Genomic DNA, 25660 nt, shown 5'->3' with positions numbered 1-25660 from the left:
AGGAAGAGAAAGAGAGAAAATACAATAAAAAAAGGATATACGGAAACCAGCTGAGAGATAAAAAGGAAGAATTTAGAGTGTGGTAAGAGAGGACAGGAAGAGAAATAGAGAGATAAAGAAAAGAATGGCATACTAACTGTACGTATAGTGACCGGCCTCTAATAAAACGGGAAGAAGAAGAAGAAGAATTTTTGGACAGACAAGTTCTACTACATCAATACTACGCAGAAGAAATGAAGGAAAGGACAATAATAAGAAAAAATAACCATGAAACAACGAATTGCCAGCTTATAGTGACCTGAAATAAAAGAAAACGACCCCAAATAAGAAGATATAACTAAAAAGAGGAAGCATTTTGAAGTTATTAGACAATTATAAGTGAATGGCGTAGCAGAAAACACTAATAATAAAAAAACCCCATAAAACAACGAATTACCAGCTTATAGTGACCTCAATTAAAGGAAAATAACCCCAAAATAAGAGGATAACTAAAAAAAGAAAGCATTTATAAACCCAACAGCAGACGACAGACATTATAGGAACCAGCAGGAGGGGAAAAAGTGGCCTCAAAAATCGCCCTCCTGCGCCTTTTTACGCCATTCTCCACACCTGTCCGGGCTTCCTGTGACCTCCAGCAAGCAGTGTGGTCAGTATTAGCCTCAGGTGTGGCGTGGACAGGTGTGGGTGCAGGTGTGGGGGCGGCCTTATGGTGGGAAGGTCAGCGGGTTGGCTCATGTGTGTGGGGGGTCAAGTTAATGTAAATATGTCATTGCAGTGATTTATTTTGTTGTTTTGGTTGTTTTTTTTATCGAGTTTTGGTTGTTTTTTGGGTTGTGTTTGCATGGTTGTTGTGGTTGGATTAGTGATGATGGTTGACAGGGTTTGTGGTTGGCTCGTGTGCTGGGGGGGGGTCGTGAGTTGTGTATAGATATGTCTGATGTTATTTATGTTATTTCTTGTGTTGTTTTGGTGGTGGTTGTTGTGTTTGTCTGGTTGTGGTTGACTGGGTTTGTGGTTGACAGGGTTTGTGGTTGGCTCATGTGGTGTTGCGGGGGAGGTCGTGGGTTTGTGTATAAATATGTCAGTGCTGTTATTTATGTTATTTATTGTGTTGTTTTGGTGGTGGTTGTCGAGTTTTGGTTGTTGATTGGGTTGTGTTTGCTTGGTTGTTGTGGTATGTCTGGTTGTGGTGGTGGTTGTGAGTTGGTGTACACATATGTCATTGCTGTTATTTATTCGGTTGTTTTTGTGTTATTTATCGGGTTGCTGTGTATACCTAGTTGTTTTCTCGTAGTAATTGTGGTTAAATTGGTTGTGGTTGACAGGGTTTGTGGTTGGCTCATGTCGGGGTCAAGAGTTGATGCAAATATGTCAGTGCTGTGGTTTATGTTATTTATTTTGTTCTTTTAGTTGTGCTTATCTAGTTGTTGTTGTGTTTGCCTTGTGGTTGTGTGTATCTAGTTCTGGTTGTAGTCCATCTAGTAGTTGCAGTTCACAGGGTTCCTGCACATATTTTCCTCCTTTGGTCAAGTTTTAACTACACTTCTGTGCCTCTTGTCTCAGTTACATGTTGGTGGGTTACTATTTTAGCAGTGATAGGTTGATAGCCATTATGTCAAGGTCTGTTAGGTTGTAAATAGTTCTAAAGTAGATAAACACCATTAGGTTTATTTTTGTAATAGAAGAAGTTTCAGAGCTGAACATCATATTTAGCTCAACCTGTATATTCATAGCTCAGCATGCATATCCATATTTAGCCAATTTCCTCTTTAATTCTTATATGCACCTTGCTTTTGTTGCTCCAATGGGACAATCTAATCTATCCACTTTCTCCAAGCCTGTGATCCTTACCTGGTGTTCTTGCCTGCCTGACACTTGACCAACATGACACGATGCTATTTCCTGACCGACTTGGCTGACTTAATTGTGACTTTCCTACTTCAGCATTTCAGTGGACCTTGCTTACCCCATTGGAGGTAAGCATGGTCCCTCCTTAGAGGTAAGCTTTCTGTAACACCTTACTTGACGGGAGTTTACTGCCATATCAGTATCATTTAACAGTTTTGTGAGGCTAACTGCATCCATTGATGCTTGTGTGCTGTACATCATTTTCAAGTGTGAGTTGTTGTGTCAGTTATAATGATTCCAAGTCATTTACTTTTCTTGTATCTGTGTTTCTTGCACGTATGTCATGGGCCATGCAGTTTGTTTACATTTGTAGTGTGGGACCTTAGTTCAGTGGTCACTTGGTGAAAAGATGCGGAAAACATTAGGGGTAGTTCCAGTGAGGTGACAGGGTATCAGAAAGTAGATAGCTAGTGGGGATGGTATAAGCATTGATGAGATGTATATGAGCTGTGCTATGGATGTGAGAACAAAAGGAGTAGAATGTGGATTGGTGAAATGCACAAGGCAAAATTTATTGAGATGGTTTGAACATTTGAGAATACAAAGTGGTAATTTTCTTAGAGGATGTATGAGAATGTATGAGAGTCAAATTAGAGGGCAGGGGTGGTAAGGAAGTTACTGGTTGGCTGGACTGATAGAATGGAGGAATGCATGAAGGAAGGCAGGAGGGGGTCATAAATGTTGCATAAAGGAAGTGTATAATCAGGAAGGACTGAAGAGTTTCCCTCCATGGCCAGTTGGCAACCCTCTCAAGTGGAGTTCCTTGAGTGTAAAAAGACACCAGAGCCTTAGACAGATGGAAACAAACTTTTTACACTAAATTTTGCCTCATATCAATGATGCCTTTTTTGGACCTTCCTCAGAACAATGATCAACAATACCTGAGAAGGAGCGCCATCCAAGATGTCTGATTCTGAGTCTGAGCGCCCCTCCAGTGAATGTTCCTGGGAGGGCGAGGCGACCACCAGCAGGGGGAGGCAGCTGACGAAGAAGAGGAAGGCCATGTCCAGCAGCTCAGAGGGAGAGGAAGGAGAGGAGGAGGAGGAGGAGGAACAGGAGAAGCAGCAGCCTGTCAGTAGTCGAGGGGTCGGTGCTGAGTTTTCTGAAGGAGAGGAAGAGGAAGGTGCTGTGGGTCCTGTCCAGAAGGCATCACCACCTGCTCTGAATGAAGGTAATGGTCCCTTTTTGTAGTGGTGATATGCTTTCATCTGCTCCTTTGGCTTCTCTTGCATCCTCCTCTGACTCTGCTGCTTACTCTGCCTTTGCTTCTCCTACTTATATCCTCTGCCTCTGCTTCTGCTATTTCTTCCTCTGCTTCTTCCTCTACTTTGCTTCTTTCTCTGGTTCCTCCTCAACCTCTGCTTCTCCTTTACTTTACCTCACCTCTATCTCTGCTTCCACCTTCACCTCTGTTGTTCCTCCGCCTTTACCTCTGTTTTAGCCTGCCTGTGCATTTATCTCCACCTTCATCCATGCCTTTCTGCCTCTGCTTCTCCCTTACCTTACCTCTACCTCTGCCTCCACCTTCACCTCTGTCACTGCCTCCACCTATTCCTCTGGTTCACTCTCCACCTCCATCCATGCCCTTCTGCTTCTGCTTTTCTACCTCTGTTGCTGCCACCTCGCTTTGGGCCTTTACCTCCTTCAATGCGTCTTTTCTTCTTTCCCATGTCTTCTCCTCTCCCTTTCTTCTTCTGAGTCTTCTTTCTCTCCTTGTTTTTCTTTTTTCTTCTGCTTCTGCTTCCTCTCCCTCTTCCTCTTCTTCTGTCTCCTCCTCCTCTGCCACTTCTTACTTAAATTTTACCTACCATTCCTTAAACTTTACCATCTGATCAAAAAGAAACACAACAGGCACTCATAATGCTCAAAATAGCGTTAGTTATGAATTTTCATAATCAGCTTGGTCGTTTTTACCAGGCTATGTGTAACTGTTACATTTTGTCGCAGCAACAATACAAATGCTAATTCTCTCCTGATTCTGACGGTAATTGATGCGCAAGGCACCAGGGTTGATGCATAACACGCTACACAATACAATAGCAGGAAACACAGCTAACAAACACCTGTAATACATAACATTGTGGGACATGTTTACATTATTCCATATCAAATTCATGTCACGAGTCTAATTTGTATTATTATTATTATTATTGTTGTTGTTGTTAGTAGTAGCAGTAGCATATTATGTATGTATTATAAAACAGTTTATTGTGTAGTTAATGAAAGATTGGGTTTATATGGTTTGTCTGAAAATTATGCAATAGAAATACTAGGCCCAATTTTCCTGAGCAGCTTAGGTTGTTGGTCATGACAAATAAATTCTCCATGTTATTTAACCTTAAACCCTTGAAAGCTCATTAATACTTCTAAATGTATGCAGGAGAAATACTAGGTTTAATCTGTCTGAGCAGTTTAGGTTGGTAGTCATGACAAATAAATTCTGTGTTGTTCAAGTCTAAACTTAAACCTAGCTTCATGCTTTCCCTCATGCTTGGATAATCTCTTGCCTGATCATAATCTTTGCTTTGGTGTTGTGCTTCAATTATCTCTGCATCATTCAGCAAATTTCCCTGATTATGCTTGTTCCCTTCTCACTCTCCTTTCTGGCTATCGTCTTTCCCAGCCTTGTGTCCGTTCACCCTTTCCTAATTCCTTCCTCGCTTTAAAAGATTCGTCAGCGTCTTCTTCTGAAGGTGACGACGATGGAGACTCAGCGGACTCGGACAGCAGCAGTGAGGTGCCCGGGGCCGAGACCTGTGCCATCTGTCTGGGCCGCATGCGAGGGGAGGTTGGGTCTCCAGAGTCATGTGATCACACCTTCTGCCTCATCTGCATCCTGGAATGGGCCAAGGTATGCTGTTCTACAAAGATGTGGGGGAGTGGAAAGGAAGCTGAGGTCTACTGTAAGTTTTGTATTTTCACAGATTTAAGTACTTAGTCATATCACAAACTCACCCGTAAAAAGTGATATAAAACACCTGACAAAACCAACCAACTACACCTTGAAAAACAGGTCAGATAAGCCAATTCAACCACAGTATTGTTGATGAAGACTGACACAACCTTAAAATAAATCAGGTGTAAGAGTCAGTGTTCAGTTATTATAGTTTCCTCCTTCCCCTGCAGACCAACGCCTCGTGCCCTCAAGACCGCAAGGCATTCAGCAAGGTGTTGGTGCGCGTGAGGTTGGGGGCGGAGGATGTGGAGCGGGAGGTGGTGGTCCAGAAGGAGGAGTCGGAGGTGGTGCTGCTCCCAGAGGCGGACAACCCAACCTACTGTGAGGTATTTATTGCCCCTGTCATGCGTCCTCCTCAGGTTAAATGCTTGGAGAGTTAAATGACGAAACTCAGATATTCATTGGTCATAGCTGGAATGCTCTTTATTACTGTATAGTAGAACCTCCATTTAGCATGTTTCTTTTCAAGGATTTCCTTATAATGTGCCTCTAAGCTAACTCCTTAAAAAATAAAATATAAATAACTAAAGTTGCACTAGTCCCACATTAATAAATCCCATTGAAATAACAGTTGCATCCAGCGTGAATCTCCTTGATACCTGTCTTGCGTTTTATAGAGAGTCTACTGTACTTCTACTCAGCCATCTTCTACTGGTCTGTTTGATTTTTGCACAACGTTAACATATCATGAGTTGTAACGGTGCAGATCCTTTGCAACTAATCAAATTTAACCTCCATTTACACCAATATCACAACATCCTCATCTTCCTCATCATTTTCTATTTGAGGTCAGGTTGTCCCATGCTCTCTCATGAGGTCAGATGGTTGATGATGTGCTTCCAATTACTTTTGTCCATTGCCTCAGCCTCTCCAATGCCTAGTGCTGCCCAGTCCTCTTCAACACACTGCCAACATCACAACACTATCACCAACATCACAACACTAAGCGAAAGCCTGTTTGTTTACCGTCTGTGCTAAAAGTCTTGCTTCAGGTGAGTCCCTCTTCTCAGGTGTGCCATGAGTGTGACCGGGAGGAGCGGCTGCTGCTGTGTGATGGCTGTGACCTCGGCTACCACCTGGAGTGCCTCGACCCCCCCCTGGTGCAGGTGCCCGTCGAGGAGTGGTTCTGCCCTGTCTGTGCCAGTGCCAACATTCCCTCCATGGTCAGTCTGTGTGTGTGTTTGTGTATTTACCTAGTTGTAATTTTATAGGGCCTGGGCTTACGCTCGTGTGGTCCTGTCTCCATATCTGTACTTGTCCAGTTTTTCCTTAAAGTTGTGCACACTTTTCGCTGATATTACATCCTCTGTTCCAAACCTCTATGTTTCTTTGCGGGAAGCTATATTTTTTTTTATTCTTAAGCATCTTCCTTTTCTCAATTTTTTACTGTGTCCTCGTGTGTTGCTGGTGTTTCTTACTTCTCTTAGTAGCAACTCCTCGTTATCTACTTCTTCCATTTTATTGCACAATTTATAATTTTGTATTAGGTCTCCCCTTTCTCTTCTTTGTTCCAATGTTCTCAGGTTCATTTCCTTTAACCTTTCTTCATATGACAATCCCTCCAATTCTGGAACCATCTTCGTTGCCATCCTTTGTATTCTTTCTGTTTTTTTTCATGTTTCTTCCGCATATTCCATCTTTGGTCTAATCATAGTGGTAATCATCTTTTTCATCATATCTTTATCCATGTAGTGGAATGCCATTCCTTTATTTCTTACCATTCTATACATATCTCCGAATATCCTATTTATATGACTCTGACTGTTGATTCTCTTGTATTATCACTCTCAGATCTCTCTCTTCTTGAACTTTTAATATTTCTCCATCTCCCATTCTATATGTCCATTTTGGTCTCCCTGCGCTCTTTCCCATTTCCATTACGTGATATTTCTTCACATTAACCCTCCCAGTTCGGGTGTCCTCTTGGAAGGACACGCGTAAAATTTGGCAAAAATCCGGGTGTCCTCCCAGAAGGCATGTGCGTACTTCTTCCATTTGAAATGCACGTGCAGGCTTAGTTTGGTATGAGCCCATGCCCAGCATCCTGGAGCATGTGTTGGCATCACCAGTCAGTTGGGCTGGGGCCAACCATCAGGCCCTACTATGAAGGCCTACCGGCACCACAGGGAAAAAAGAAAAAAAAGAAAAAAAAAAGAACCGACTTTGTTTATAATGCCATGTTGTAGGGATTATCAGGGCTAACAAATGTTATTATATAATGTCATGTCTACAATGCATGGGTAAACTAGGAAAACAACTTGAAAAGAACAACAAGAAGATGGACAATGTTGATCGGCGTCTGCGATGCCGATAAAAACAGAACTTTCAAATAAATGATATTTCTATGATCCTTTGATAAATATACCACAAAAATCTATCATGGCAGTTAAAATTATGAAACATTCTGCAGCAGGTCAGTGTCCAGCCAGTCCCTCAGGAAGGCGAGTCCAGCAGCACACGGAGGCGCCGCATCAGGCAACAGTCTTCCTCACAGCGGCCGCGGCTCATCCCCCGCACCCGGGCCACCGAGAGGGTCAGGGAGAGGGTCATCAGGAAACGCAGGGAAAAACGCAAGAGACGCAGACAGAGCAGGAAACGCAGAGTATGTGTTTCATTCTCTTCCTATTTTTGAAGCTGCACTTCCATAACTCTTCCCTTTTCATGTATTTATGTACACAATACCCCTGAAACATTGCCATTCACTCCCTTCTCCTTCTCACTGTTATCTTCCTTCCTGCAGATAGAGAGCGGGGAACTGGATGACCCAAGACCTTCTGTTCAGTGCAAGGAACGTCTCCTTTTCTTTGGAAACCTCGACACTTCCATACCCTCTGAGGACACGTGAGTTTGAATTTTTCATTTCATTGTCTGTACAAGTACTGTTCAAATGTATGAGAAGATTTTAGGATATAATATGTTAAGTAAGAAGTTTTGCATTTTAACCACTTGAGCAAATCACCTCACCATATTTTTTATGAAACTCCATAATTTTTCCTTTCACATCCATGCTACATCTATACACCTGTATATATTTTTCATCACCCCACTTTTAAGTTGGTAGGTCACATGTCTGCATTCACTCAGGGATGACAACTTTGCTGATCATCTGCTGGCCACTGGGTCTGGGTGGTCCAGCAGCAAGAACCCTGTGGTGCGGAAGGCCGACGCTGCCAAGGTTCTGCGAGACTCTGCCTTCACCCCGCTGAGTAGCTATGCAGGAAAAGCATCGTCAGCAGTTATAAACCGTGTCAACACCCAGGCAGAGGAGACACGGGAGGATGATGTACTGAGCAGCATCCTGGAGAAACAGAGCATCGTCCTCACCAACTCCAAGCAGCTCTCTTTAACCAGTGATAGGAAGCTCAAGAAGGACGGTGAGAGAAATGAAGCAGCAGAGTCTTTCAGTCTAGAGCAGGAAGAGCTCCCCCTGATGTCGGAGCCCCTGCCATCACGGAGACCCCCGCCAAAAGATGGAGAGGGGAGCAGGAGTACATCCCAGGAAGATGACCGAAGGCACTCCAGCCCGCCAAGAGGACCTTTCCACTCCCGCTACGCTCACCACTCGTCCTACTCCCGGAACTCAAGTTATGGGCATCCGTTGCGGGGATACGAACCCAACCGCAGAACACAAAGAGAGGAGAGAGTGTTCAGGGAAGAAAGGATACAGAGAGAAGAGAGGCTATCAGGTGCTGTCCACTACTCTCCCTTAGAGGATAGACGTAGATCCCCTCCCAGGCTGTCCTACCAACGCCAAGGACCTTCCTATCAGTACAGGAACCAGAGGAATTTCAATCCCGACCACCGAAACCGAGATCCTCCTTCCCACCGAGATGAGAGGCCGAGGTATCAAAGGAGCCCCCCCTGGAGAGACTCTGGCCACAGACAAAACCAATCCGGTGAGTCACGTTGGGAGCGCCGGAACACAGAGTCATCAGGCAGCAGTAGCAGGGAGCCAAGCAGTCAGGAGAGGCATGGAAGGAACGGGAAAGACAGCAGTAGAGACTTAAATTCACATGACAAGTATTCTCGCAGAAATGAGGACAGTGAGAAGCACCCCAGGAAGGAGGATGACAGGTCTAGGAAGGAGGACAGAGGGTACCACCGCCACCACCATCACAGGGACCACTCAGACCATAGAAGCTACAAATCCTCAAGGGCAGACAGAGAGAGTCCGCCGTCCCATTCTTCGCGGCGGTCACGGTCTTATTCTAGATCACCTGTCAGGTCAAGGTCTCCAAACAGGTCTAGGTCACCCTTCAGGTCAAAGTCACCTCTCCGGTCAAGGTCACCTATTAGATCCAGGTCACCAACGAGGTCAGAAGCAGGCTCCAGTTCAAGGGAAATCCACTGCCGAGGTCAAGAGGATTCCAGGAGGAGGAGGAATGCCCACAAGCCATCAAACGAGAGTGGAGCTTCACACAGAATGAGCCTGAGCCCAGCACTGCCGGAGGAAGCCTCAACAGATGACAAGCAACAGGGAAGTCAAAGAGATACTTTAGAATACGACTCCGTCTCTGATGCCAAACTTTCTCCGCTTTCCTCCAAATGTCAAGAACCTCCAGCAGAGTCACCAGTGAGTATGTTTGATGACACTGTTAATAAAGAAAGGCCTGTGGAAGATAAACTAAGCTCTCTCAAAAATGAAGTTTATGAAAGGGACAAAAGCAGGCATCTTGAAGAGTCTCCTAAAGCTTCCAGATGGATGAAAAAAGAGTGGGATGTGAAGCAGGCTGTGAGTGATATACATTGTAATAGCAGTGTAGCAGATCAAAGACATGTAACAAAAGGAATGAACAGAGAGGAAGAGAAACCCACTGGTAGCTATGAAGACAACAGTAGATGTATGGATGAGAATAAGGTGAATGGCAGGAGGATGGAAACTTCAGGTAATTTGCTCAAGGATGCCAAAAGAGGAGATGATATGGTACAAACTAGCTGTAAGGGAGAACACAAAAGGGATAAGCCTCACAAGGATGTCAAAACTGAAGACTCGAGGAAAAATAGAAATGGATATGATGCTCATCCTCTCCTTGGTGGCGATTGCAGTGAGGACACCGACAAGAAGCAACAGCAAGATGAAGCTGAGTGTGCTGTGAAGGAAGAAAATAATTTGGAGAGGAAGAAGAGGAAAAGGTTGATACCCGGAATCTTAGGGCGGATCCTCCCCTACACCCCGGAAGTGGAGCTGTCTCATTGGGACGACGAGGACTCTTCCACAGACTCTCCTTCCCCTTTCAAAGTAATTAAGAAATCAGATGCGGGTGAGTCTGACAAATCCATAACACTTCCATTGTCACTGCAGAGACTTTTACCTGGAAGCAAAAGCATTCTTGAAGGAATCGACAACAAAAATAAAACGTCCAAAGAGAAACCAAAACACAAGCCAGATCCAGATAGGAGAGAGGAGGAAGGGGGAGATCCGTTGTGTGATGAAGTTCTCAAGCCCAAACCTGAAGCTCACAAGTCAAAAACCGAAGCTCATGACACGCAAAGGCCAGACAAAAGAGATGGAAACAGCATAATCAAGAAAGAAAAGAGTTGTCCATGGGATAAGTCTCATAAAAAGAGTACAGAAGGTCACAAGCCAACAAAGGCTGATGCTAAGCTGCATAATAACAAGTCTAAGGATGCTGTCTCATCCCCATCATCTAGTCAAGGTTCTTCCTCCAGTGGAAAGAGTAAAGAAAAATCATCAGAAAAAGCCCCTGCAAAGGAGTCCCATTCACTCATTCCTCAGAGGAGAGACAGCTCAACACATTCAGATAGTAAAGAAAAAGAAAGAGACCACAAGAAAACTAAAAGTAGCTCTCACATGCCCAGGCTTGCAGCCAGAACACCAGAGAAACACAAGGAGAAAAAAGAGTCTTCAGAGAAAGTTAAAAGCATTGATATGTTTGGCGACATCAGTGACATCTCCGGCTCAGAGTCTGGCGAGGATGAGAGGAAGAAGCCAGTGAAAGAGAGTTGTGTAGTAGCAAAAAATCCTGAGAAACAAAAAGTTGCACAAGAAAAGAAAGATGAGCATCTGCACGGCAAGACAACGGGTGCACATGGATTAAGTGACACTGAAATGAAAACAATAAAATGTGATACTGTGCTTGATAAAGGCCCAAAGGAGGAAAATGTGGTGGCTCCAGGGTTGACCTCCTCACCACCTAAGACTGCCACAAAGTCAAAGAGCCCTGGAAAGATAACAAAGAATACAGGACTTAACAAAGACCATGTCCTGGATCTCTTTGGAAGCACCTCAGACAGTGATGATGCTGAGAGTCCTGAGGTGAAGTCCAAAGAAACAAGTGTACAAAAAACACCAGAGAAGCCACACAAGTCATTGCCACTCAAGGGTAATTCTGCTCACAGGAAAGCAAGGGAGAGTGCAGGCAGTGGTAAAGGAAAGGAGAGGAAGAGTGAACAGGGAACTACTCATGAGAAGAAGGCAGTGGAGAAGCTTCCCAACTCTACTTCCTCAGAGTCACCAAAGTCAGAGTCTGTTCAGAGGAATGGAAATGAAACCACAGACAGTCACACGGGGAAAGACAGGAGTTTTGACCGGGAAATTTCCCTGCACAAGTTATCAACAGAGGAACAGTCCAAGCCCACTCCAGAGTCACCGAAGGCAGGAGTGCAGAAACACAAGAGTTCAAAAGAGCCTTCAGACAACCACAAGAGGAAAGACAGGAAAGGTGAACAGGAAAGTTCTCATCACAAAAAGCCATCAGAAAAGCCATCCCATTCCACATCTTCTGAGCTGCCCAGAGGCAATTCCAGTCACAAAAAGAATAAAGAGGCAACAGACACCCAGAGAGAAAAAAATAAAAAATGTGAGAAAGAAACTTCCCCTCACAAAAAGTCATCAGAGGATGCAACACAAGGAGAAACTGAGGCCAAGAAAAGGAAAGAAACCACGGACAGCCATAAAGAAGAGAAAGAGAGGCATGCACAGGAGACGCCGAAAAAGGTTTCAGAAAAGCCACCCAAGGCCACGACTTCTGAGCACCATGACAGCAGCTCTGATCGCAGAAAGACAGAAGCCGCAGACACCCACAATGAAGAGCCATGGAAAGGCAAGACAAGCTCTCAGGCTGCCACGGAGGACTGCAATAAAACTAAGAGCAGGGATCCTGCTGATAACAAAGGGAAGACTCACAGCAGTAAGGAGAGGAAGTCCAGCACTGAAGAAAAAAATCTGAGAGGTAAAGTACTCATTTTCTGTTTGCCATTTCATGCAGACATGATTGATTTAATACAGTGGACCTTTGATTTCATGAACTAACTTAAGGGGAGAAGGGATGTCCAAAACTCTGTGAATCCAAATTTTCCAAGTGAGATAGAATTAATGGTCTTGAGTAGAAACAAATTTCTCAGTGGCCACCGCTTCCATAACAGCTGGTCTGATTTACAGCACCATTTTGCCTAGATGAAGCAGACCAACTGGGTGCTTGTCCTTTCAACCTCTTGTTATTGTGATCATGGCAAGGGGTTGCCAGGGGAGTTGTGAATCCCTGAAAATTGCTTGGAAAATCCTGCATTCACTAAATCAGGGTCTGGAAAATTGAGGTTCTTCTGTGGTTCTCTGTGCTGTTTTCTTATCCCTTGTCAATTATTGTCACCAGAAAAAGACCTTACCAGCAAAACTGAAAGCAAGCAGTCTGCGGTGGCTGCCTCGTCCCTCCATCCCACTAGTCACGCCTTGGACAAGAAGGAGAAGAAGGAGGCTGGTGACTCATATGCAAAGGTAGGACACTGAGATTTTTCTACAGCAAAGGAAACAGACTCGGGGCAAAAAAAAAGGAATATAAAATTTTGTCTACTGTTTGCTACTCCTATAAAAAGAAACATGATTTCCCAAAAGAATAATCAAATTTAGTTCCAGAGGTGTTCTGAACACCCACATGTACAAAAAAAAGAATCCTAAATTGCAAATTGCTCTTTCAAACAAGTTGTGTAGGTTCCACACCCATACAATTTCTGCAATTCATCTAAGTGGTATTTAATAGATTCTCCACCCACAAAAATTAAGGATCGAGTCTTCAAAGTGCAACATGACTTTCCAGCAGCTGAAGGCCTCCCTGGAGCTGAAGGTGGTGACGGAGGTGAAGAGGTGGCTGGACCCGCACTACCGGGACAAGAACATCACCAAAGACGAGTACAAGGAGATCGTGGCCAAGTGCGTCAACAAGGTGAGCTCTCTTAACTTCAACTCTCTTTATGTTCAGGGTGTGAGGTTTGTTGGGGTGACCTAAAGATTCTATACCCACATGAATTTTGAAGTCCTCCCTTTTACTTTATTTCCCAACACATACTCTGAGAGGAGACACTTTCCATTGTGCTTTGTGGTGTCAGCTATGAGGAAGTAATAGGTTTGTAACTTTCCTCTTAGGTTGTGTCAGCAGAGTGTGGCGATGTTATAGAGAGTGAGAAGATGCGTACCTTGGTGGAGGGCTACGTGAAGCTGTACAGACACCGGCGAGCCAAGCAGCAGCCGCCACCATAATTGTGAATATTGTTTATGCTTTTCCTTTCCTATGCCAAAGCAGATTGTTTCCCTTAGTCACTATTATTTAAGTCAAATTTATATTTACAACTTTAACAATGGTAAAAATAGACTTGCTTTGTCATCCATTGCATTGTCTGTAAGGTGATAAGCTTGAAGAATGTTGTAAATGTGAATGAGATGTATTTATCTGTTGCTATACTAGTGATTGACAGCTTTATCTCACACAGAATTCACTTTGTATGCTCATCCAAGGCAAGAGCAGCAACTTAAAACTCAGAATTCACTATTTCCTGTAATTAAACAAGGTCACAGAGCCATGAAGCTGGAGCCTCTGCCTAGCCAAGACCTCCTGACACCCAGCACCTGAGAGGCTGTGGAATGAACGGCTGAATGTTGTGTGGATGGACACGACCCATTTTATTGGGCGAGATATTTTACTTCATGACTCTTAACACTCCATTAAGCATGAGAAATGTGCTCAGCAATGATTATATAATATTAAACTGGAGATTATTAAATTTATTTTTAGAACACAAGACATTTCTAAATATTTGACAAGTATATAAACTACTATGTGATGAACAGATATATACATTCTAGTTTTTTTCTTTAGGATTTTTTTCCTTGTTGTATGTAAATAGTATTGTTAAGATATTAGACTGGATGATAATATATGTGGTTCCTTATTATTAATGAATCAACTGTTTGTCTGCAAGTCTTGTTATTGTGAATGTATTTATTGATTTTTAACGGTTTGTCAACATATGAGGCCCCGCATGGAGGCGTAAGGGGAGCACCAATCAGCAGGGTTCTGAGTTAGTCATATATCAGTATTTTGACTCCTACAATCATTATTACCATTATTGTCATAAAGGTTACCTGTCTGTTACTCCTGATTACTATGTGATTGGTTACCCTTCTCCTCTACCACTCTACATGAAATTATATTTATGTGTACATTTTACGCACAGCACGTCAGTCAGGATGGCAAAGGGTGGAGGAAGGTGGTGTGACCTGAACCAGGATCATCATCACTCTAACAGTTACTGGTGTACTTTCTGAATATCAATTTTTAAAAATTATTTCTTGTTTTTACGTTTTGGCCTCTGACGCCGGTGGGCTTTCTTGGTGGGGCCTGGTGGTCACTCCCAGCCTATTGTGGTGCAGGCAAGTGTTTATAATGGTGCCATCTTGCTTGGCTCATGCTACCCCCTGGAGTTTATCTTTGATCTTCTTTTTGAGAGAATCTAAAGTCTGGGTTGATAGATAGTCTTCAGGCCAGCATGTGGGTGGTCACAGGCCTTTCAGTGATGGCTGGAAAATTGCCAGCTTGTTTGTCACAGTGGGCGGGACGTGAGCCTGCCTCTTCTTGTACACCGTGCCAGCACGCTCACCACTCAGTCACTGCATCCCCATAAGGATCTGTTACTCTTCTTTAGCATACTAAATTGGTTTTGGTTGATGTGCAAGCCACTCATGAAAAAGTGTAATTAACCAAACTGTTCATATTAACATTATTCTTTTCATTTAAAATTATTGGTTTTGTCTTTAACCCTTTCCATCTGTGATGCAGATATCGGCGTCACAATATGGAAAGGGTCAATCCTCCTCTAAATTCCCCTTCCATTTCCTCTGGCGACGCCAGAGGGAAGGGGTTAATCAAGCTTTAAAAAATATGCACCTAGCTATAGTAACAACTTTTATATGCAAACTTTACAAATTTATTAAAAAAAATAGAAATGTTGGTTACTCCTCTCCATGTGGGGCCCTTTATATTGACTAGTCTTTCAAGCATTATGACTTGTCAGAATGGAGCATGTTGACTCTTGTGTGACCTAGAAAAGACACCTGTTACCTGTCCAGATATGAAGGTTGGAAATGCTGGGTGCCTCCACCTTCCCTTCCACTACCACCACTTAGAATGTAAGGTCTAAGAGAAGGCAGCTGGACACAAACAAATATTCACGATGCACTTTCTTGTGAGAAAGGAGAAGTGCCTTAGCTTGGTTGTGCCTTACTTGCAAGGCTGTCTGCCTACTGTCTGGGAGGTAGCTCATCATTGCCCTTGGGTTAATCTAGTTTCAGTGCTTTCTAATATTTCATAAGATAAATTCAGTTGATCGCTTTCACTTCGTTAGTGATTATCTTGATTTTATTTAAGTTAAATATATAGACAACTGCTTATACATGTTTTGTTTTGAGCAATAATTGTCATGGCTGTATCTACACCAATTGAAGTGTGTGTTTTATTCTTTTTTTACAACACTGGTGCTGCCACACAAACAAGTACATTTCAAAATGCCATTTTCCGGCAGGTTGGTAGTGATGGCATCCCTTGTATCAGTTACTTTGTCATAATTGATGGGAGCCATAGGTTTTATTTAAAGTCAAAAGCCTATATTTTGCATAATGTTATGTGTGTTGGCACCACAGAATAACATTGTATTTCTTAGGAATTTGAGATGTTTGTCTTTCTTTGATGATGTTTCATAACATTTTGATGCAATAGCTTATGCGGGGAAAAATGCACAATATTGGAAATGTTTCTGTGGTTAGAAATTAACTACTTATATTATGTGCAGAGTTTTTATGGATGAAACTGTAATATGATATAGGGGTAGTACAAAGAAATGTACATAATGTGATAACAGTGTTTTGTCTGTCAAGCTACTGGAGTTTTGTTTAAAAAATCCTGCAGAAATTAGAGTGTGAAAGGAAGATAACTGAGGGACACTGAAGATATGAAGGATCTCAGAAAATGCATGCTAAGATATGACTTGAAGGATGATGTGGGTGGCGGGCAAGATAGGTTTCATGTAGTGTGGGGTGTGCAGGTGCATTGTTGAATGATCACGGAAAGAAAGGAAAGACTGAGATGATGTTATGAGAGAAATTAGAAATTTAAAAGTTTATAGATAAAAGAATACTTCTGTCAGGGGATATGAATGTAAAAGTTGGAAGTGTAGTGAAGTGAAGTGATGGTTTGTGAGCAGAGTTGAAGTGCCCATATAGAGTGGGAATTGAATGTGAAAAAGAATGCAAAATAATTTTGAATGGTGAAGAAATGAAGGAGGTTAATGAGTTTAAGTACCTTGGATCAGTTATGTGTAAGCATGGTGGTACAGAAGGATAGACAAGAGAAAGGGCATTGCAAGGAAGAAAGGTGGTGGTGTCTTTGGGACATATCATGAATGGCAGAAGTGTGAGCATGGAGGTATAAAGGGATTTGAGAAATAGAGTAATAGTACCAACCCTCACATATGCAAGCGAAACATGGGCCTGGAATGAAAGTCAAGAGGTTTAGAGTGCAGGCAGTGGAAATGAGTTATTTGAGGAGTGTATGTGGTGTGAGTAGAATGGATGGAATGAGTAATGAAAGTGTGTATGAGCATTTTGGAATGTGTCACATGGGCGAAGGGAAGAAGTGTGGAGTGGTGGAAGAAGTAAAGCAACAGACTTTAAAGTGGTTTGGCCACATGGAGCGAATGGAGGAGAGTAAGATGATCAGGAGGGTGTATGTGAGTGAGATAGAGGGAGGGAATGTTAGAGGATGACCTCCAGTGAAATGGAGAGATAGGGTGCAGGAGTATGTCAGAGAGAGGGGTGAAAGATCCTTGAGAAACTTTGAGCAGGCAAGGATGGAGTGTCTGGATAGAGAAAGATGGAAACTCTTCTGCTGTGGCCATCCCCTGGTGGGAGCTCCTAGGAGCAGGCATCAAAGATGAATGAATGAATGAATGTAGTGATGAGTGTTGTTAGGAAGTGGGATGTTTTAGTAAGTGGATAAGGTAACTGAAAAAGTAGTTTGATATAATATGTGCAGAAGAGGAAAGAGTGTGCATGGAACAAGGGGTTAACCCTTTCCATCCGTGACGCAGACGTCAGTGTCACAGTATGGGTCAAGAGGAAATGGAAGATTAATCCTCTTCTAAACCTCTCAATCCTCCTCTAAAGTCCTCTTCCATTTCTTCTTAAGAGGTTTAGAAGATGATTAAGAGAAGATGGAAGAGGTTTAACGGCGATGCCGTCGGGCGCCCGTCGGTGTCGCCGGAGTGAAGGGGTTAAGGGTAGGTGAAGTTGATAAGAAGGTATCGGCAAAAACATCCTATACAAGAAGCTACTCACTGCATTCACCTGCATGTTTGTCACTTGTTCTACTGGTTACAGAAAGCATGTCAGAAACTGATTTGTTTATTAATGAATGAGTAACCACATATCCTTTAATGAAGATAAAATGTGTAAAAGCGTCAAATGAAGTATCTTGAAGGCTGAGGGTGGATGAGGGGTTGGTCTCTCATTCTCACTTCTTGCCACTCTTCTTGATGCCACCCGAAGCTGAAAGAACAAGGATCCATTAACCCCTTGACAGTGATTTCCTACAAGCTACAGAAATGGAACAAATGGAATGGAACAAAAAATGGCTGCTATAATTCAATGACAAAAAATGTGACGAAAAATGTAAAGTCATGCACCTTGGGAGGGGATATCTAGCATACCAATACCACATGGGAAACACTCCACTATCCACCACAGAGGCAGAGAAAGACCTGGGAGTATGTTACCAGGCTACCAGTGAAAGCCAAATCTGTGCCAATTGCAGCGGACTGGTTAATACTTGAGGACATGAGGAGAGGGAAGGGTCATTACACACTTAGAGGATGAAAACAACATAGGAATATTTTTGTCCCCAGACCCAACAAGGAATTCATGGTAACACATAAAATTAGGACCAGGATGCTTTTCACGTTCCCAACAAGTTTTTTTTTCTGGTGGTTATTGATGTGTTTAGAATGAATCTGACATTAGTTTCTATCAGATATGCTTTGTTTTCCCCATTCAGATGGGAAATGAAGAAAAACTGTATTTGTCGATGGCGTTGAAGAAAATCACTCAATACATACTGTAATAAACATCACAAAAGCCTTGTCTACACGTTGAAATACTCTATGTTTTGGTTCGGGTTGGATTAATTAACATGCCTATATCTCACACTCTACCTAACGAATCCATACCTAACCAACCAAACAACCTAACCAATGACCCACCTTACTTCCTACAGGGGCCTGTCAGCATCACTTGTAGTAAGGGTAAAAAAACACGCCTGTCCGCTTGTCAAACCCCCGTCGTATGTGCTGGAAATGTTGTAATTACCACTACACCATACTCTAAATGTGCACCCGCTAGGAGCTGCTATTCTTAAGATTTACCCATTCTGGCATTGGCTCCTAAAGGTCCTACCCTCCCTGCCACACCTATGTCTCCAATTATCGGATTGGAGCCTGGGTGCAATGTACAGGCCTTCCATGCTCTCTGCTTTTAAGTAAATACTGTATACATTCTGTGTATAGTTATTTCTATTAAAGGCTTAATTTTATGGATTCCATAAATAAATGAAAAAATGAGGAATAAGAGGATCAGCTGTCAACTGTGTAGCACATGAGAGCGCGAGGCGACAGGGAGTGACAGTCTGGGCTGGGTCAGAGGCAGCACTCTGACAACGTTGAGAAACAGAGCTGTCAAGTGCTGTGGTAAGGCGTGGTCACACAACATAGTTTCTCTGAAGTTTTCTGCCGAGATTCAAAGTTGGCAGAATTTTCGGGAAATTCTGCAAAATTTTACCAGGGCTGGAACACGTACCCATCATGGCAGCAACCGTTCATTTTAGTTATATACAAAAATATCTTTCGAACAAGTAATTTGTGTCGGAAAAGCAATACAGCAATGTTGTATCACCACACAGAACTTCATAAAGCACATAGGTGGAGCCATAGGCATATGCCTCTTCCAGAAGATCTGTGCGTATCGATGAGTGCCTCTCGCCGTGACACGGGCGCACTTATAAATAATACCGAGTTTTCCTATAAAGCAATACATTTTTCCAGCAACGAACTCCAAATCAATACCAAGCTGTCAGTGATCACCACCCAAGGGAACTTATATGCTGGAGCCTGCACTGACACTGAAGGCCGTCTAGGATGATGAGTAAAGGACGCTGCGGCTTAAAAACACAAAAATCAAAAAATCTATCCCAACGCCCCGCCGCCGCCATCACCCGCCACTCACCCAGGGGGCCACCCGCCGCTGCCCGCTTCTTCATCTCCTCCAGCTTTTTGGTCTCTTCCTTCTGCTTCTGCTTGAACGCCTTCTCGTCCTGGAACACAAAGGGAGAGAGTGAGAGTGGTGCCGTGTGCTCCCTGTTAAAGATATGCCCGTCACTCCTCATGGCGGAAACACTCACGTCGTCAGTGTCCTGGTTCTGCTTTTTGGGAGCCTTCAGGGGCTTCTTCTTGCCTCCTGGAAAGAAAGGGAAGTCAGTTATTAGTATAGGTTATAGCAATGAGGCGAAGGGTGGCGGGTAATAGGAAAATAAGGCCATGATAAGTACCTGCGCGGCCTGACATGGCGAAGGTCGTGGTGGTGGTGCGGTGGTGGAGGGACAATGTTGTAGGAGTCACCTCGCACCGCAAAATAACTCGCAGGGAGAGGTTCAACTTGCTTCCTTTTTTCTATTATTTCACTCACCGCTATCGTTTACTTGTCCTGTTTTGGCTCCACTACATGGCACAAACATCAGAGGGACACTTTTAATCTAGAGAAGGTTATATAACAAGCGAATAGAACAGATTTTAGAAAGAATTATACTCTACGTTGATGTTCACTCAGTTCTTGCTTGTTTGGGCAATATCAACCATCAAAAAGATCACAGAAAGATAAACTAGAACAAAGCCAGGCAAATTAATGTGTTCTCCTGCTGTGTATTCCCCGGTGGACATGCGTAGTGGAATGCAGAGTGACCTATTTCTGCGAGGAGTTATTTCTCGCAACAATGGACTGCACAGGAAGGACAACAGCGTGACCAGATTATCGAACTTGTATTTTCTGGTTTCTCTGACCCATAAATATTCCAAAAAAACATCAATAATTTACGATTTTGATAATGAATTTAATTAATTAGCGTTATTTGTGTGGGTATGTACATCCATCAGCTTTTATGAAACGCAATATTCTGAGTACGACAATCTCTCTCAAACAACTCTATCGTTACTATTGTCGTACTTAGCACACAAAAACGCTATTCAGTTATATTTATCATTAGAAAAGTTAAATATGATAAAATTTTTACCAAGAATGAATACGGAAATAAAAAGAGGCTGTAATATAAGGTATACAAGGTAGCTTCGGAGATAAAATAGAGAGGTAACGTTGGGTGGAATCACGCATAAATTAAAATAAACTTACCAGAAATCAAATGCACACAAAAAGAAGGAATATAAGGTAGTTTTAGGAGAGATATAAATGGAGAGGAGGAGGGAGAGGAGGACGAGGCGGAGGCTGTGGGGGCGGATGGATCATATGTTAATTAATTTTTATCTTCTTGTTCTTATGTTCTTATGTATAAAAAAATCACACACACACACACACACACACAACAAAAAAATAATGCACAAAAAACAGGCTGTAATGGAACGTTTAGGTAGTTTAGGAGATAAAATAAGGGAGGAAAAGATCGAGAGAGGAGGAGGCGCTGTGGGGGGGCGATGGATCATATAAAAAAAGTCAAATTAAAACAACCTTACCAGAAACCAAATACACACAAAAGGAAGGTATACAGGTAGTTTTAAGAGAGATATATAGAGAAGGAGGATGAGGAGGAGCTGCATGTAGGGGCCGGATGATCGTATTTAAAAAAAACTCACACTCAGTCTCAAATTAAAACAACCTTACCAGAAATCAAATACACACAAAAGGAAGGTATATAAGGTAGTTTTAAAAGAAATAGAAGGGATGGAGGAGGAGAAGGAGGATCGAGGAGCTGTACGGGTGTTATCGCCAAAAAAAAACCCTCAGTCTCAAATTAAAACAACCTTACCAAAAACCAAATACACATAAAAGGAAGATATATAAGGTAGTTTTAAGCCGAAATTAAGAGATATATAGAGAAGGGGGAGGATGAGAGGGGAGTATCGCATGTAAAAAAATAAAAAAAAATCTCCCACACAGTCTCAAATTAAAACAACCTTACCAGCAACCAAATACACACATAAGGAAGGTATATAATGTAGCTTTAAGAGAGATATAAGGGAGGAGGAGGAGGAGGAGGCTGTGGGGGCGGGGCGCACGGCAGCCTCCATAACAGACCCGCCAGGCAGTCAACATGGTGGGTGCCTCGCCTTATTTATCGCCCTTCACGCCCTTATTAACGCCTTCTCGCCCTTGTAACCTTCTCCCCGGGGCTGTACTCTCCCCCTGGGTAGGGCTAAGGGGAGAATATATACCCTTGGGGGCCGCATAAGGCGAGAAACACCCACCCGTCTGAGGTTTTTGGAAATATTGTAGGGGAAATTGTCACTCGTGGGGTTGTTGTAGTGGTATTGTAGGGGTTAAAGGGTTGTTTTTAGGCTTTAAGTGTTATTGTAGGGGTTAGTAATGTAAGGGGACTGGTATTTTGGTTACTGGAGGGGAATATTAGTCACGGGGTTACTTCTCGTATTATTGTAGTGGGTGGACTTTGCCTGTTTGAGTGGTATTGTAAGGGTTAAGGGGTTGATTTTATGTTTGAGTGTTATTGTAGGGGTTAGTGATGTAAGGGGGCTGGAATTTTGGTTACTGGATGGGAAAATTATTTATGGGGTTACTTGTATTATTGTAGTGGGTGTGTTTTGCCTGTTTGGGTGGTATTGTAGGGGTTAAGAGTGTGTTTTTAGCCTTTAAGTGTTATTGTAGGGGGTTAGTAATGTAAGGGGGCTGGAATTTTGGTTACTGGATGGGAAAATTATTTATGGGGTTACTTGTATTATTGTAGTGGGTGTGTTTTGCCCATTTGGGTGGTATTGTAGGGGGTTAAGAGTGTGTTTTTAGCCTTTAAGTGTCATTGTAGGGGGTTAGTAATGTAAGGGGGCTGGAACTTTGGTTACTGGATGGGAAAATTATTTATGGGGTTACTTGTATTATTGTAGTGGGTGTATTTTGCCTGTTTGGGTGATGTTGTAGGGGTTTAGAGTGTGATTACAGCCTTAAGTGTTCTTCCAGGGTGTTAGTGTTGTATGAGGAGCACTATTTTTGTTATACGAGTGTTATTGAAGGGAATAATTACTCGCGGGGTTGGTAATTTTTTGTATTGTAGTGGGAGAATGTTGTTTTTACCTCAAGATATTGTTGTAGTGGGTCTGTTTGTAGTAGGACAGCAATATTTGTTACTTTTATTAGCGTTACCCTTAATATGTCATTCTTTTGGTCCATCTATTTCTTAGTCTAACACTCTTTTAGTCCATTTGTTGTTGATCCGGTTCATTCTACTCTAACTCCATCCATACATAAGCAACCTCTTAACTCTGGATTCCCTCTCCTCTCCTCCACAGATCCGGTTCATCCTCATCCAGAACCGGGCGGGCAAGACGCGGCTGGCCAAGTGGTACATGAACTTTGATGACGACGAGAAGCAGAAGCTGATTGAGGAGGTGCATGCGGTAGTGACGGTGCGCGACGCCAAACACACCAACTTTGTGGAGGTGCGTTGCCAGGGGAGGGGATGAGGTGTGCGGTGGATGGCCTTGGTGATCTGGCCCCACTTGTATCCACTTCTTATTCTACTGCTTCCTCCAACTCTTGTCTCAGCTTTTTCCTCTTGGTTCTCTTCTTCTTTTTCTTCTTCTTTTCTAACTACTACTTCTTTTCTTCTTCTTTTTCTTCTCATTGGGTTGAGTATTTCAAGCACCTGTTCATGGCGAACCCTCCAAGCAGGCAGCTCCTAACTACTGGGTTACAAATAGCAAATGCTGAACCACCCATTAATGATATCTTAGCTGCTCCTGATGAAGCCAGAGAGGATCTGGCAAGGTGGAGGGGTGGAAAGGCAGCTGTTATTTGTAATATCAGTGCTGAGCTGCTCAAAGCTTGAGTTGAGGCCATGATCTACGGGTTGCATGAGTTCTTGACTGCATTATGGCAATCTAGTAGCATTTCTCCCTATCAGGAAAGGGGAAAGGGATCTGTCAGGACAATAACAACCACTTTGCATTGCACTGCCCAGTGTGCCATGCATAGTGCTTGGTCATCTCTCACAATTCATTTGATTGACCCTTAAGAGCCTTTTTCTTCACTGTTCTGTTCTACATTACTCTGATGCTCTGTTTCTGTGAACTTCCCATGAGGCAAAGGGCATGGTAGAGAACGATAGGTTAAGGGCATGTGTACTTACTACTTCCTCCCTCACTTTGCTTTTATTTCTTTATTCTTCATCCTTTGCTTTACTTTGGTTTCACCTATTTTTTTTTTTTCTAAGCATCTCGTTGACTATTTATGGTTTCCCTCTGAAAAACACATAACCCTCCCCTTAAATCCCTACAGCAGCCCCACCCCTCTTCACTGCTGGCTCGTTACCAAGAGCTCCCTGCCTGTCTCCCTCACAGTTCCGTAACTTCAAGATTGTCTACCGTCGGTATGCCGGGCTGTACTTCTGCATCTGTGTTGACATAGCGGACAACAACCTGGCGTACCTGGAGGCCATTCACAACTTCGTGGAGGTGCTCAACGAGTACTTCCACAACGTGTGCGAGCTCGACCTGGTGTTCAACTTCTACAAGGTAAACAGGATGAAGCTGAAAGAATCTTCATTGAAATTCTTTTCACTGGGGGTCTAATTCTCCTACACACAAAAAAAAAGCCTTTAAATGAGAAAACAAAAATAGGTATTTGTTGCTGAGTGTTTTTTTTCTTTCTTTCATCTTAAATTAACATTGGATACAAGCTCAAATTTGCAGAGGACAGGAGACAACTTGACTTATTTTTTATCTTACTTATCTTACTTTACCTTACTTATCTTTATCTGTTCCTTTTCCTTACTCCTTGTCTGTGCCTCTTGTCGTCTTCTTATATTCTTGTGTATATATGAAGTTTCCTTGTCACTGTATTTCTTTTTTCCCATTAGTTAAAGTTTCTTAATACCATTTTGCATCACTATTTTACTTTCCTTCCCATTAGTCAAGGTTCCTCACTCTGCCATTATGCATCACTCTATTTTTGTCCCCATTAGTCAAGGTTCCTCACTCTGCCATTATGCATCACTCTATTTTTGTCCCCATTAGTCAAGGTTCCTCACTCTCCCATTATGCATCACTCTATTTTTGTCCCCATTAGTCAAGGTTCCTCACTCTGCCATTATGCATCACTCTATTTTTGTCCCCATTAGTCAAGGTTCCTCACTCTGCCATTATGCATCACTCTATTTTTGTCCCCATTAGTCAAGGTTCCTCACTCAGACGTACCCTCCACAGGCCTACAGCGTGGTGGACGAGATGTTCCTGGCGGGGGAGATCCGGGAGACCAGCCAAACGAAGGTACTCAAGCAGCTCCTTATGCTCAACTCGTTAGAATAAAGGGGTGCCCTCCACCGACCCCACACACAAACAGCTGGCTCGGGCAACCTGCAAGAGAGAGAGTGAGAGTGAGAGAGATAAAAAGAGAGAGAAAGAGAAGGCCAAAAGATCAAGGTAGCATGGGATAAAAGTACTTCTCCCCTTCCTCCCCTCCTCCCCCACCTTCGGGTTGTGTATATATGTACTGTAAGACATCCACGGCCTCTCCAGCGCTGACTGATGGCCTGGGGGAGTGGTGCCCAGTGCCCAGCTGTCCTGCAGAGCTGCCTGTCTATGTATATTTAGCGTATGTAAAGTATTAGAGAGGAATGCTAGTGGTGAGTGTTGGCGCTCACACAACGAGTCTCATAACATAACAGTCCATCAGTCAGTCAGTCACTCAGTTAGTCAGTCAGTCAGTCGTTCAGTCAGCCAGTCAATCATTCAGGGCCATACAGTTAAATGCCACCACCACTACCACCTCCAGTTTTATATACACACACGCACACACACACTCACATGCACATGCACACACACACACACATGCGCACACACACGCACACGTTAGGCAGCAGAGGAGGGGCTCATCCATGCTATTGTTTTCATGCCATAATTTTATTTCATGCATACGTAAACTCAGGTCCCTTGGCTGGCCTGGTCACTGGTGGTGTGTCTGGCCTGGCAATGCACAGAACTTATATTTTACTCATAATTAATATAATTCTTACCGGTCTGAAACTATCTGTGAAAGGGTAAGATATATTTCTTCCTCTCTTTTTCTTCTCATACTCATTTTTTTGTTTTTGTAACATGGCAGACTCATCATGTGAATAATGTTGTTCCTCCTAACTTCCTCTCCCTCTGGTGTTCTTCCTCCTTGGTAGCCGCAAGGTCTGTCACGATGCCATTCCCTTAAGAGGCACACAGTGTGGTGGCCAAGGCACC

The 25660-nt window shown here is 43.1% G+C and overlaps 2 protein-coding genes across 6 annotated transcripts; both read left to right on the top strand.

Annotated features, from left to right (window-relative positions):
- The first annotated feature begins 67 nt into the window (after positions 1–67).
- Positions 68–16029, top strand: LOC127010189 (serine/arginine repetitive matrix protein 2-like). Of its 5 annotated transcripts, XM_050884074.1 has the most exons (12): positions 74–646; positions 1945–1999; positions 2772–3079; positions 4578–4759; positions 5035–5190; positions 5875–6027; positions 7275–7466; positions 7605–7705; positions 7949–12057; positions 12478–12599; positions 12919–13044; positions 13245–16029. In XM_050884074.1, the coding sequence occupies exons 3-12, from the start codon at positions 2812–2814 to the stop codon at positions 13356–13358; spliced, it is 5523 nt and encodes a 1840-aa protein (XP_050740031.1). In that variant the 5' UTR covers positions 74–646; positions 1945–1999; positions 2772–2811; the 3' UTR covers positions 13359–16029. The 5 variants fall into 5 exon arrangements, with proteins under 5 accessions (XP_050740042.1, XP_050740036.1, XP_050740031.1 ...); XM_050884085.1 differs by lacking the exon at positions 1945–1999 and having other exon boundaries at positions 68–646; positions 12922–13044; XM_050884079.1 differs by lacking the exon at positions 1945–1999 and having other exon boundaries at positions 70–646; positions 7278–7466.
- Positions 16030–21421: 5392 nt separating this feature from the next.
- LOC127010178 (AP-2 complex subunit sigma) lies at positions 21422–25654 on the top strand. Its single transcript, XM_050884058.1, has 4 exons — positions 21422–21519; positions 22721–22870; positions 23771–23944; positions 24635–25654. The coding sequence occupies exons 1-4, from the start codon at positions 21517–21519 to the stop codon at positions 24734–24736; spliced, it is 429 nt and encodes a 142-aa protein (XP_050740015.1). The 5' UTR covers positions 21422–21516; the 3' UTR covers positions 24737–25654.
- Positions 25655–25660: the final 6 nt, after the last annotated feature.

This window comes from Eriocheir sinensis, chromosome 4 (genome assembly GCF_024679095.1).
Source record: "Eriocheir sinensis breed Jianghai 21 chromosome 4, ASM2467909v1, whole genome shotgun sequence".
Lineage (NCBI taxonomy): Eukaryota > Metazoa > Arthropoda > Malacostraca > Decapoda > Varunidae > Eriocheir > Eriocheir sinensis.
The sequence above is the reverse complement of the archived record's forward strand: the minus strand, read 5'-3'. Positions and strand labels throughout refer to the sequence as shown.